A 13,703-nucleotide genomic window follows, 5' to 3' on the forward strand; every position below is an offset into this window, starting at 1 on the left:
TAAAGGGTGAAGTGATTATGGCTTTGTGACTGACAACTACAGTTTCTAATAATGGTCTAAAACACACTGCAGAAATAATCCAGTTTGAGACTGCTTTAACAGCCCTGGCTCAGTGCTAGGAAAACCTGGGAATTGTAGTTTATTGTGGCACCAGACAGAGCAGGCTAAATGTGGCACAAAACTACAGTTCTCAGAATCCCCTAGCATTCAGCAGGATAGTTAAAGTGGTCTCAAACTGGATTATTTCTGCAGTGTGTTTTGGACCACGGTGAATTGTTTTCCCAGGGCTCTGTAATCCTGGTGTTTTTAAAGAAAGATAATGAAGTAATACACCTCTGGGCTAGTTCAGTGTTCTTTCCTGTTTCTTCCAAGAGAAGAAATGTTGATAGCATCCTAGCTGTGGGAGACCTGAGATAGTTTTGCATGATTACCTGTGCAAAATGTTATTTTTCTAACAATTGCCAACAAAAAAACTAAGTAATTTCAGTTTTTTAAGGAACTCCCAAACTGTAAAAGACTGCTCTTGCAAACAGTGTCTTGTATATATTATTCTGAAGTTGACAGGCTTCATCCCCAGAGAAGGGACAACTATCCCTGCAAATGTCATCAATTACTGTCAGGAAATGGAGACTGTGCCAGCAGCTTTAGAAAAAAGGAAACTTTGAAAGTACATAGTGTAAAGTCATTGTACTGTACATATTTGTCCAAGTGTTAGAAATATACTCCTCTTAAGGAGTTACTATGTCGATTACACATTTCATCCAGATCTGACTAAGTACAGGATTCTTGTTGATTTCCGGTTAAAGACAAAGGGGACAATTTAAATCACAACAATTTAATTACAGAACTAGAATTTGGATTTAGACTTGATAGGAACTGTACTGTTTCCAAAATGATCAAATTGAGTCCTAATGAAATCCTTAGGTGAGTGATCATCTCTATTGACTGGTTATTTCATTTACAGTATTTGTGAACAGTAGTTAGATACAGTATAAGGTAACGTGATTGTCAAGTCGTGTTTGACTGTAGGAGGCGGTGCTCATCTCCAAAGCCAAAGAGCCAGGATTGTCAAAGACAACTTGAGATCATGTGGCCAGCATGACTGCACAGAACGCTGCTTACCTTCCCACAGAAGTGGTACCTATTTGTCTACTTGCGCTTTTACATGCTTTCAAACTGCTTCTGTCACACACACTCAGCCTCAGAGGATCATTTTAGTCTGGTACACAATGCTGAACCCCCTCTGAAGAAACATGCCAAGAAACCCGCATGAGAGAGTTCCCTAAGTCGGAAACGATTTGAAGGCGCACAACAACAATACAGCTGTAAATAAACCATATAAAATGAATTTATTTTTATATGTGTGTGTGTTTTAGCTTTTCTTTGGTAATATCATACATTTTTCTTGAATGCCCTACATTTTGAGGTGCCTTGTCTCCTTTGTGGGTAGGACATCTGACAGGATGATCAGCAGGCCTCCTTTTCCACCTTCTGTCCAGGATGAGTTCCACAATGTCCTCCCTTTTGAGCATGACTAAGAAGCATGAATGTACATTTCTAAGAGTGTTCTGAGCTTTTCTTTGGTCATGTCCCACATTTTTTATCGAACGCTCTCCTTGTGGCCCCTGGGTCTCCTTTGTGATGAGGGCCTCTCTGGTCACCCTACGTCTAGTTCTTTCATGGCTGCCCTTCTCAGTTTATGTAATATAGCTGAACATGAATTTAACTTTATAGGTGTTTTTAGCTCTTTTTTTTGGCCTTGTCCCCCATTTTTTCTTGAATGCCGTACATTTTGGAGTGCCATGTTTTCCTTTGTAAGTATGACCTGTCATGGTGACCAGGCATCCTCTTTTTCCAGGACAAGTCCTACATTTCAGCCCAGGAGGCATGTCAAAACATCCTCTTTTTTTGAGCATGACTATGAATTTACATTTCTGGGAATGTTTTCAACTTTTATTTGGCCATGCCCTTCATTTGCCTGGAATGCCCTCCATTTTGCAGTGCCTTGCCCTCTTGTCGTGAGGTCCCACCTGGTCACCCTGAGTCTAGTTCTTTCATGGCTGCCTTTCTCGGTCTATGTAACATAGCTATAAATAAACCATATGAATTGAATTTATATATTTCTAGGAGTGTTTTGACCTTTTCTTTGGTCATATCTCCACATTTTGCCATGCCTTGTCCTCCTTTGTGGGAATGGCATCTGGCAAGGTGACCAGAGGTCCTCCTTTTCCAGGACAAGCCCTACATTTCCACCTTCTGTCCGAGAGGAATCCCAAAAATGTCCTCCATTCTGAGCATGACATTTCTAGTATTTTGACTTTTTCTTTGGTCATGTCTCCATCTTTCTACATTTTGTGGTGCCAGGGGTATGACACCTGGCAGGGTGACCAGACCTCCTACATTTCCACTTTCTGTCCAGGAGAAACCCCACAATGTCTTCCATTCTGAGCATAACATGTCTAGGAGTGTTTCTAGCTTTGTATTTGGTCATGTTCCCCATTTCCCTGGAATGCCCTCCATTTTACAGTGCCTGGTGGTCCTCTGGTCACCCTGAGTCCAAACAAAAATCCACTAAACAGTGCTACTTTTTATTGGCCAACCAAAATGCACTATATACTTGTTGCAAGTTTTTGAAGCTCCATGGGCTTCTTCATCAGGCAAGATGCTACAAACCAAACAGGAGAAAAATTGGATATGTTAGTAAGATTTTCTTGTTTCTGTCTTTAGTTAAGATGGTATGGGGAGGGTACCTTTAGCAGGCAGGCCTCTCCTCCTCTGGCCATGAGGCAACTGGGCAAAGTCCAGGGACGTTATCAGACAAGGGAAATTGCAAGGATAATCCAATGGCAATCTGAATGCAATCATGAGGTTTAACGTTATTGTGTGATAACCCACTACACGCAAATTCGGGCAATGGGAAGTCAGTCCGAATGCAATCATGTAGTTTCATGTTATTGCATGAGAGGTGATCACACGCAATTTCGGGCAATGGCAAGCTATTTTTGGGCAATGGGAAGTCAGTTTGAACACAATTCAAATTAATGTAAATTCGCTGAACTAGCAATTTCATGTGAATGCGTTCTGGCCCCACTTTCTTTTCATTCGAAATTAAGAGAAATTCCTCCCGTGTGATAAACTCCCAAGAAATTTAAAGTCTATTTTGCATATCAACAAGGACTCCTTTTGTTTTGTTTTTTGCAATCCAAAATATGCCAATAAGACAGACTGGGCTCCTATTCCAGCTTGGCCTCTTGAGCAGCCCTCCTCCTCCAGCCTTTTGGGACCTGGCATGATGAGTGGCAGCCCCATGTGAGGCCTGTCAGCAGCTGCAGCAGGACGGTCTGACCTTGCTCTTGGCACAGAAGAGGAGGAGGAGGAGGAAGGCCCACTTTTTTGCAACCAGCACCACCACCTTCATGGCTTCCAGGCTGTTGCTGCGGCGTGCCTCCTTCTTCCAAAGAGCCCTTCTCCTGGGCCGAAACCCTGCACCCTCTTCTTCCCTCCGGCCTTGGAGCTCTGGCGGTGAGTAAAATTGTTGTTGTTATATTTATTTGTATCCTGGTCCTTTCCCAGAACTGAGACTCAGCGCAGCTTCACAACATTAAAAACAGTACAATTAGAAACAGAAAAAAGGTATATGAAAAAGGAATTAAATTATTACAGTATTAAAACAGATAGTTATTAAAAGAATAAAACATCACATATATAAAAACTATCAAATTTTTAAAATGGTACAGCATCCCAGCCTGTCCTGAAAACCCCATGGGGAGGCTGCAGAGAGGGGGGTGGGCTTTGGGGAAGGTGGGGCAGGCAGGGAGCAGATCCCTACTTGCTTGGGGTGGGCTCTGGCACACATCCACCCAGCCCTTCTTTTATCTCAAGAGAGTGGGGGACTTGTGTAGGGCCCCCCCCCATTGCTTCCTTAAGGCAGACCCAAGTGGAGGGTCTTCTCGGGTGAAGGGGCCTGGCCTTTGTGCCTCAAGGGCACCACTGGGCCTGACCTTGCCCTCTGAGCCCAACTCCCTTTCCCCAGAAGGACCAAAAGAAGCCCCCCCTTAGAGGGTGGGTTTCATTTGGTATCATTCCGCCCTTCCCTGTGTGGTGCTTCTCCTCCCCCTTTTATTTGCTATTTTATTGATAAGATATTGATACGTATCCAGAAAAACCACTGAGTGACCTTGAGCAAGGCACACTCTCTCAGCCTCAGGGGATGGCCACAGCAACACCCCCCTCTGAGGAAACTTGACTTGATAAGGTGGCCATAGGTCGGAAACGATTTGAAGGCTCACAACAACAATATAATATATTTGGAGGGGGGGGGACAGTATGTAGAACTTAAAACTGGTGCCAGACACTATACTGTTTGCCTTGCTTAACCTATTTTAATGTATTGTTTTTGTATGTTTTTAACTGTATGGTGTTTTTTAATGTTGTAAGCCACCTTGAGTCCCAATTGGGAGAAGGGTGGGATATAAATAAATATAACAACAACAACAACAACTGTGAGGGAAACCTGCACATGATTATTAAGTAAGGAAACCACCACCATCTTCATCTCAATTTGTGTAGAACCCAGTGGCAGTGACTCCTCCTCTTCCTCCCTCCTCCTCTTTCTTCTTGTAATGACTTCTTGTTGTTGTGTACCTTCAAGTCATTTCCGACTTTTATGGCAATCCCATAGCGAACCTACCACAGGTTTGCTTGGCAAGTTTCTTCAGAGGGGTTTTGCCATTGCCATCCTCTGTGGCTGAGAGAGTGTGACTTGCTCAAGGTCAACCACTGGATTTACATGGCCAAGCCAGGATTTGAATCTTGGACTCCAAAATAGGATTTTATCACACAAGGATATTTTTTTTAAAAAAAAACTATCTAGTGAAAGTTGCACAATCGCAACTAAGGGGTGTATCGCACTGGGGCTAGTTTTGACATTAAAGAGAGATGAAAGCGCATTTAAAACATCCCACAAATAAAGCAAAAAAATGGCGAGTAATTGCATGAATGATTATCACATGCAATTGAACGAATAAAGTGATATCAGAAATGCATTGGTGCTGAAATCCCAAAAGTAAAAAGATGTGCGTTAATGCTTCTTTGTGACCACTTTAATGGCAGGTTTTGTGCAGTGCTGTGTGAATTTGTATTGCATAATTACGCATTTTTTCTGGGATATTCACAGGATAAACTCCTTCATGTGATAAACTCCTAAGATTATAACATGACTTCACGTTTAGGGAGGTCTTATCCTGGGAATAACCAGCAACAAATCATTAACAGGGAAATCATGTGAATGATTTGTTGCTGGTTATTCCATGGTTATTCCCAGGATAAGCCCTCACTAATCACAATGTGTGTGATAATCTTAACTGCGATCACGCAACTTTCCCAGGATAATTCCTTTTTAATCCCCTGATTTTCCCTCATGTGATAAAGTCCTGACTCCCCATTGCCCGAAAATTGCTTGCCATTGCCTGAAATTGCGTGTGATCACTTCTCACGCAATAACGTGAAACCTCATGATTGCATTCGGACTGACTTCTCATTGTCCGAAATTGCGTGTGGTAGTCTGTCGTGCAATAACGGTAAATCCTATGATTGTGTTTGGATTACAATTGGATTATACTTCCAATTTCTCTTGTCTGATAACGTCCATATGCGGGATACAAACCGCCACTTTGCGGTGGTCTGCCGCCGCCGCCGGTTAGTCCGCGGGGGAGCCGGAGCCTCCACACGGTGCTGCTCCCGTGCAGACCGAAAAAGAAGCTCCAAAATGGAGCTTCTTTTGGAGTCGCGTTTGCGACGTAGCGAGGCGCCAGGGGCGCACTCGCTACGTCACAAAGGACGCGACGCGTACGGACGCTCAGCGTCTGATACGCAAAGATGGCGCCGGCCATGTAGAAGGGCCGGTGCCATCTTGTACGTATTGTATACGTACTAGGGTTAGGGGGGTGCGGAAGCACCGCCCCTTCCTAACCCTAGTACGTATACAATACATACTATATGGCGGTTTGTATCCCGCCACAGTTTATTAGCTTTGCACTATTACGTCTATCATCCAGGTTAACAGATGCTTTGAGATGAGAATCACAAATGAAGTTAAAAGCTGGATGATTTTGCCATGGAGGACTGATATTTCTTCCATTAGTCTCAGGCAACAGAGCTGATACTGCAAAATAGTGGGAGTCCAATGAGGTTACGAGTCAGAAGTTACCTGGCCCTGCTTTAAAAATTTCCAGGGCATCCTGACCCTCCCTTCATGCTGCACTTGACATGTCTTACCACTGATTTCAAGGCATTAAGCATGCCTGTCACTAGATAGGACTGGTTAGTCTTTCAAATTTGTTTTTATCTTGTTCTTTTCAGGAATCCCTACTGATGAAGAGCAAGCTACTGGGCTTGAAAGGAAAACTCTGCAAGCCATGAAGAGAGGAGAAGTATGTCAGTGCCAATAACAGCTCTTGTACATCAGCTAAGCTGAGCAATTTCTTTAGAATGGCTTCATATTAAATGCAACTAACAACAGGCTACAGGCAGCTGGGGAGGGGGATGCACCAGTATCAAAATGTTAAAGTTTCAATCAGTTAGGTTCAAATCTATCAAAACAGCAGTATTAAAGCAAAGACAGCAGAATCAGAGATGCACTGCAAATTAAAGATGCATTGTTCAACATAAGAGTTGCAGGAAGCACGGTCATATTCTCAGTCCCCTCCAATACACATACCCAGCCCATGCCAAGCAAGTTCCCTGGATAAAACAACAAAAAGTTATTCCCTTCCAAGTAGGCATCTTTCTCCTTGTCACAGAAGGAGCTTCTTTCTTTCACCAATCACATCCACAAAACATATATATCCACAAATTCTTCCCATATCATGTGCCAAATGGGGTGACACTTTCAGACCAGAGGTGGGCAAAATACAGCTCTGGGGCTACATACAGCTCTCCAAGACTGGTTTCACACCCCTTGATCCATCCAGCCTCTCTAGATTTCCTTTTTTCTGTCTTAAAAAAAGAGGATGAATTGCCTCTCTGGAAGCATCAAAGTCCCAAAACAGACTGGCAATTTGTGCCAGCCTGGAGCCGAAAGTAGGGCTAGGTAGAGCTTGGTGTCCACATGCACCCAGCCCTACTTTCACTGCCTGTGCACTATTATGATGTGCACCCATCCACACAAGGGTGCCATGATGATGCATGGGCATCAGAGTGCCCAAACGGCGCTGGCCAAATGGGACGTCATCATGGCGCATGAGCACCATAATGGCTCCCCTTCCAGGAAGCTGCTTTCAGCAGCTTCTTTTTGCTCCCGAGAGGGAGTGGATTGTTGCCGCACCATGTGGTTGAGATGGGAAACAGCAACAGATTAAAATACAACACATAACATCATTAAAAACAGATAAACCAGCTAAGACATTTAAAAGAACATATGACCAATACATATTTAAACAATCAGTCCTCAGTTTAAAATTAATAATTTAAAAATCATCTAGCTCAGCATGCTGCAAGAGGCTTGTCTTTAATGCTGTTTTAAATTCAGAGAGCATATTCAGCTGTTGAATCTTTTCTGAAAAGTTGTTGCACAGTCTGGGAGTGCCTGAAGAAAATGTCCTCTCAGTGACAGCTGCCAACCTTGTTCTGGCTGACTGGAGTAAATGTCCCCTAGAGGACCTGAGTGTATGGGGCATATTATATGGGAGGAGGCAATCCCATAGGGTGTATGGGGCATATTATATGGGAGGAGGCAATCCCAGACCCAAACTATGTAGGGCTTTAAAGGTAATAACCAAGACTTTGTACCTTGCCCAGGACCAAATTGGCAGCCAGTGGAGTGATTTTAATATTGGCGTAATAAGAGCACTCCTAGATATCTCAGTAATCAATCTGGCTGCCATGTTTTGAACTAACTGAAGTTTCCAAACTTGGTACAGAGGTAGCTCAAAGTACGGTGCACCACAAAAGTCCAGCCTTGATGTTACCAGCATGTGCACTACCAGTTTTAGGGCCTCTAGCTCTAGGAGGGGTGCAGCTGGCATAACAGTCAAAACTGATAGTAAGCACTCCTGGCAATCCTATCACAGCTGCAATCTGAAGTGAAGGATCCAGAAGCACTCGCAGGCTGCAGAAATGAAAGACTTTTAAGGGGGAGTGGAGCCCCATCTAGGACTGTTTGACACACCTACAACCCTAGGTTAGGACTCTTTGCCTTAAGCACCTGCATCTTGTCGGGATTCAACTTCAGTTTGTTTTTCCTTATCCAACTCATTATCTCCTCCAGGCAGTCATTCACAGTAGACACATTATCCTTACCTGAGGCTGTTTTTGAAGGCAACAGGATGCAGGGCTTCCTGCATCACTTAACACAAAACGTAACCAATTTTTAAAAAACTGTAAGTGGGAAATTTTGTTAACCCTTGAAATCCCCAGAGAGTATAGGGGAAATTGACCTCTGGACCAACCACACTTGCCCACCCATGTACTAAGCAATTTCAGAAGCAAGAACAACCTTTGTAGCATGAATTATTCATGTACCACTTTGCCATGCCAAGTAGAAATGAGTCAGAAAAACAAGGAGCTGGGCTTGTTGAACACACAGCAAGACGGACTCTTGCTAATGTGTGACTTAGGCATTGCCTTTTTAGTGACATTGGTTAGTTAGAGACCTACCCATCCACATCAGGTGGAAATGAACCAGACAGACAGGGTTCAGATCTTACAGGATTACAGGACTGCAAAACAATAATTTTGAAAGTTTTAGGCTGTGTGTGTATATGTTTCAAAATACATCCTTCAAAAGACATTCAAGGAAAGTGAAAGAATAATGCCTCTTCCAGAATGGGAATCTCTTGTAGTCCTTTCAAAGAAGCCAAAGGAAATAGAAAGAGAGCGCCCAGCTTAACTTACACATGTTATAAAATATTTTGGGGTATAGTACTGTCAGGGAAAAAAAATGCTTCAACAAATAATTAGACCTCGACTCATTTGACGAAATATGTTGCAACTTTATTCTTTGTATAAGACAGAACTAAAGGGGGGGGGGGAGAGACCACCAGCCTATAGTGCAACATAAAGGCATGTGGAAAAACACTTTGTGGCGATAATGCATCAGCATCTATTACTGTATCTATATCAACCTATGACTCCTTTTCCATTTTGTTATAAAGTTTTGGTTTGATGGCTAGAATTCATGAAGGCATTTATAAATGTGTAACCTAGAATTTATGCATTTTTGACTGGTTCATATTCATGTAGGGACTGTGAAATCTCCCCAGTCCCCATTTACTAGGCAGCAGCCAAGGAATCGATGGGGATCTACAGTGGCTTTGCTAGGGGTGATGTGGTGGTGCAGCCTGCACCGAATGACACCTCACAAGGAGAGCGACACCGATTGGGCTGTCCTCCCACTGTGGGGAGGAGAGAAAGCCCCCAGCCCTGCTTCCCCACGACAGCAGCAGTCTCTTCATGAGGAAGTTGCTGCCAACAAGGGAAGAAGGGGTGAGCATGGCCTTTTGACCACACTCCCACTGCTTGACACTGGGAATGGCAATGCCACTGGGGATCTATTCCCCTTTTGATCAGGGAGCAGCTGGCTGACATTCCCACCCCCTCACAGGAACAATCTCCAGTGTGAAGAGAAATTGTAACAGGGATCCTTTTCCTGACTGTTGTAACAGAGATTGCTCATGTGAGACCATCAATCAGCTGCTTCTTGATCAATAATAGAACAGACTCCCATTGATCACAGTGGCTGCTGCCAGGTATGTGGGGACTGGGAGGGTCAGGCCAAGATGAGAATATTGTAAAAGCCTATTAAAATCTTGTTCAAAATATAAATGTAACATTCCCTAATGTAGAATGCAATGGGCATGGGCACTTACATATCAAGATCAGGATTTTAATGGGGTTTCACAATATTCTCTACATGCTCTGCAACCAGAAAGGCATTGCAGGTGTCATTTCCCCATGTCCCAATCTGCAGTACCTTAGGAACCCTTCTGTTAGTGTGTTCCCTGGCTGAAACGGTAGGTTTTTAGGAGAGGCATTGTCAAATGGAGATTATCACACCAGACCCAATTCATCAATAATCAGAGTAATGAAAGCTATCACAACAGTAGCGCTATAGTGCTCGATATTTTTGCAGTCACACAGTTGCATGATTATTGTGACATTACCCTATAATATCATGATTGTGTTTCTCACACATCCATGAATGTTTAGTACATTGGAATTGCATGTGCTGTTCCGGCACTGTGCTGCATGTCTTGAAATCATGTTCCCATCCGGCACAGAATAAAAGACAACAAAATAAAATTTATTACTTCACCACCTTGTTTTAATCCAGTGTAAACAAAATTGTGCCTCATAGCTGAAAAGAAGACTGAAACCCACTGCAAAACTAATCCTGGCAAGAACAACGGATTGCCCCCACCATAATGCATTCTGGGTATCCCTTGTTGCTTCTGCAATAGCCTTTGCACTCCGCAATAGCTTTTGCACTCTCGCAATCGTGCTTCACTCACGCTACTGAAATGTCATTCATGGGATTTCCCTTTGAATGGTTTGTTGCAGGAGCATTCCTGCTTCTTCCCGGGATAAATCCTGGATGAGTGCAACATCCTCTGAAAATCTTCTGCGCAATCACACAATTTAGTTGAGATTATGCCCTTTTCTTCCCCCTAATCTCCTATAATGATGGAGCTCCATCAATGTAATTACATCTGATATTCCAGGATCTCTGTCCCCATGTTTTCTTAACATCTCATTTCAAAGTCTGTGAAATTATCCCTAAGTAGCTACAGTGAAGTCCACAAGCTGTTCTGCACTTTAACAGGTAGATTTCTTGTTTCAGAACCAGCCATTTCTTTTCGTTTCAGGCCTAGAGTTAGCACTGGAGGTTAAACTTTTGGTACACTGACCTATTACTCAGAAATATGTATATGAATAATTCCACCCAAGCTTTGGGTCGGTATGATACTAAAGTTGGAACTTCAATTCTTTCTTTGTGCAAAGTGTCAAAACAAATATCATCCATAATCTGTGCTTTAGTACATGCAATAGAAAAAAAGACTGCATTCAACAGAAGTGATTTCCCCCCCCTCTTGAAGATGGAGTTGCTCAGCCATGGAGATATGTGACAATGGGGTAGTTCTAAGTTTAGTTTGGAGTGCAATGGTATTTAAATTTCATATCCTTATTCAGTAACTTGGTAGAGCTATGCTTGAAGTGTCATTCAGATAAGGAACTAGGATTCAGCTTCAGCATCCTTCAGTTGACCTGGTGACTACTGGTGGGCACAACAGCACTGGAATCTTGCCAACTTTATGTGCTTACTTTCTCTCTGCTGGTTTCTAGCTGGGATCAAATGTGTGCTAAGAAAATCTTGACCAGTCAGATTAACTGAAACATTAACTGAAATGTTATGAGTGATTTTAGAAAACACGCTTGTTAGTCAAATGCCCTGCCTTATTCAGAGATTTTTGTGGTGGGGAGACAGATATCATCACCTTGTATATGTAACCTTCCATATTTCCCCACCATATCTTAGTTTCTTTTTTCCATATACATAAAAATATTTCTGAGGGAGAGATGGAACAATGTACAATCACTTGGTAGCACCAGAAACCTTCCAACTGGTTAATAGTAATGCTATAAAGCCTCTTAAACATGATGTATTTTATGGCCTCAGCATGTCTTAATTCATTTTACTATCATCCTAACTCAGCATTTCCATGTTTTTCGACTATACACTGATTCTTAAGAACCCATCTCTAGTCACACAATATAGGAATGAACACACATTCCTAATAGGGAATTCCTGGGTACTTCTAATAGATAGAGAGAGAGAGAGAGAGAGAGAGAGAGAGATTTGTGAACCATTCTTGATAATGCCTCTAGCTAATACTCTTCTTGGTTCTCTATAAAGGATCCATACAGCATATTCAAACCCAAGAGAAACTCAGGAACCAGAGAAGATCCTCACATTGTTCCATCAATTGGGGACAAGAGGCTTGTAGGTTGTATCTGTAAGTATGAGTTAATCTGCCTTCATAATTTGTGCATTTTAGTTTATTTTGTAAAAAATCCTATTAAGACACATTTTTGATACAATCTAGTCTTGCAGCAAAGACTCTTCCTTTTGATTCCAGGGAAGGTAAGTAATGTATTTCCCACTCTCCCTGTGCACTCAGAGTTGGTGACAGTTGAAGGCACTTCCAATGGATACAGAGAAAAAGTGAGATGATGTTGGGAGAAGGGGCATGTCCAGACTTCCCATGCTCTGTCCTGATCCTGTTGCGCTGCCTGTGTGTGCAGAAAGAGTGAATCACCTGTACTGCACCTCTTGGGGGACTGGATCCAAGTATTCCATCAATATATTTATTAAGTGTTTGCAGCAATATTTATATGGAACAGCTTTGGTTTTTATAGCTTGGGTAAAAACCAGTGCTTTAAGAATATTTTAAGACAGAGCCGGCATTAAAATGATATACAGTTTCAATATGGAGCAGGCCTGAACTTACTTTTTGAAAACTGGAAACCTTGATTAATCTTCTGTCAGTTTTAAATGCAGATGCATGCAAACTACATAGTGGTAAAAGGTGTACTTTATATTTAAAGACAAAAATACATTTTATTTTGAAATATCAATGCAAGGGCAGGTGAGAACCAGAAGAGTGATTCCCTTTCACAGGCTGTTTTTCCTCCACACGCCTGACATCTGGTGAGAATCCAGTGAATAGCAAAAAGGTTAAGCCCTTCCTGTCTGTTCTGTCTCACACCCCTAAATTTGGGAACCTATTTGTCAAGGAACCAGCAGTTCTGTCCTAAAATGACAGTGATATAAAAGATTAAGCAACATGCAAAAGACAGACCAGTTTCTGGGGCAAGAGCAGTTAAATGTTAATTATCCTAGAGAACCAAAACTATTTTCAAATCAAGCTGGCTTTTCTACAGCAATGCTGTAACAATTCCGAAATCTAAATTCTGAAGCATGTAAATGTTTTGCCTTTTACAGGTGAGGAAGATAACTCTGCCATTATTTGGTTCTGGGTACACAAAGGAGACAGCCATCGTTGCCCCCAGTGTGGTGTTTACTACAAGTTAACCCATCATGAACTTCCCCACTGAGAAGATTGATGCTGAGACAAAATTCTCTCTGGTTTTCTGCAAGTTGTAGACTTAATAAAAATGTCTGCCTGTAACTGCATCATGTTTGGACAGGTCAGTGCACTTAATGATCAAAGAAAAAACAGTCACAAGTGTCAGGTGTAAGATTTCCCAATTTTTCATTCAGGCTAAACCAGCCACAAGGCCCCAACGTGGATAAGATTTGGAAAGTACTGATATGCTGGTTCCTAATTTAAAATCTCAACTCAACCATCAGAAACTGTTTGCCAAATTAGATGAAATATAAAGGTATTGGTATGGTGATATTTAATGTACAATTAGGGTATTTGTAATTTAATGCTCTCAACTCCGATCCACTTCCAAGTGTGATCAGAAACATAAGCCTACACCCACATAGACACACTGTCAACCTACATTTCAATCTAAAATTGCTCTTGGTGAACTACATAGTCCAAATAAATCCTATGGGTTTTATTTTAAAACATCTGTAATGACAGGAACCAGAAAAATCATCAAAACTGCAAACAATATCTAAGGCCCTGTACAGATGGGCCAAAAAGCAAGTACTAAGTACGTGCTAGGGTTGCCTG

The 13,703-nt window shown here is 42.3% G+C and overlaps 2 protein-coding genes across 2 annotated transcripts in view; both read left to right on the plus strand.

The window, feature by feature from the left end:
- TET1 (tet methylcytosine dioxygenase 1) overlaps window positions 1-13,703 on the plus strand; it is a 646,721-nt gene that overhangs the window by 157,587 nt on the left and 475,431 nt on the right. The gene's annotated exons all lie outside the window — the stretch shown is intronic.
- LOC121926407 (cytochrome c oxidase subunit 5B, mitochondrial-like) lies at window positions 3,348-13,192 on the plus strand. Its single transcript, XM_042459374.1, has 4 exons — window positions 3,348-3,522; window positions 6,361-6,431; window positions 11,912-12,011; window positions 13,001-13,192. The coding sequence occupies exons 1-4, from the start codon at window positions 3,417-3,419 to the stop codon at window positions 13,111-13,113; spliced, it is 390 nt and encodes a 129-aa protein (XP_042315308.1). The 5' UTR covers window positions 3,348-3,416; the 3' UTR covers window positions 13,114-13,192.

Source organism: Sceloporus undulatus, chromosome 3 (assembly GCF_019175285.1).
Source record: "Sceloporus undulatus isolate JIND9_A2432 ecotype Alabama chromosome 3, SceUnd_v1.1, whole genome shotgun sequence".
Classification (NCBI taxonomy): Eukaryota; Metazoa; Chordata; class Lepidosauria; order Squamata; family Phrynosomatidae; genus Sceloporus; species Sceloporus undulatus.

What these genes read in the sequence shown, in the direction of transcription:
- LOC121926407 (XM_042459374.1), top strand. Translation starts at nt 3,417, where the DNA reads ATGGCTTCCAGGCTGTTGCTGCGGCGTGCCTCCTTCTTCCAAAGAGCC. An exon ending in CCGGCCTTGGAGCTCTGGCG is followed by an intron (nt 3,523 to 6,360) that starts GTGAGTAAAATT and finishes TGTTCTTTTCAG; the next exon opens with GAATCCCTACTGATGAAGAG. An exon ending in AAGCCATGAAGAGAGGAGAA is followed by an intron (nt 6,432 to 11,911) that starts GTATGTCAGTGC and finishes TTCTCTATAAAG; the next exon opens with GATCCATACAGCATATTCAA.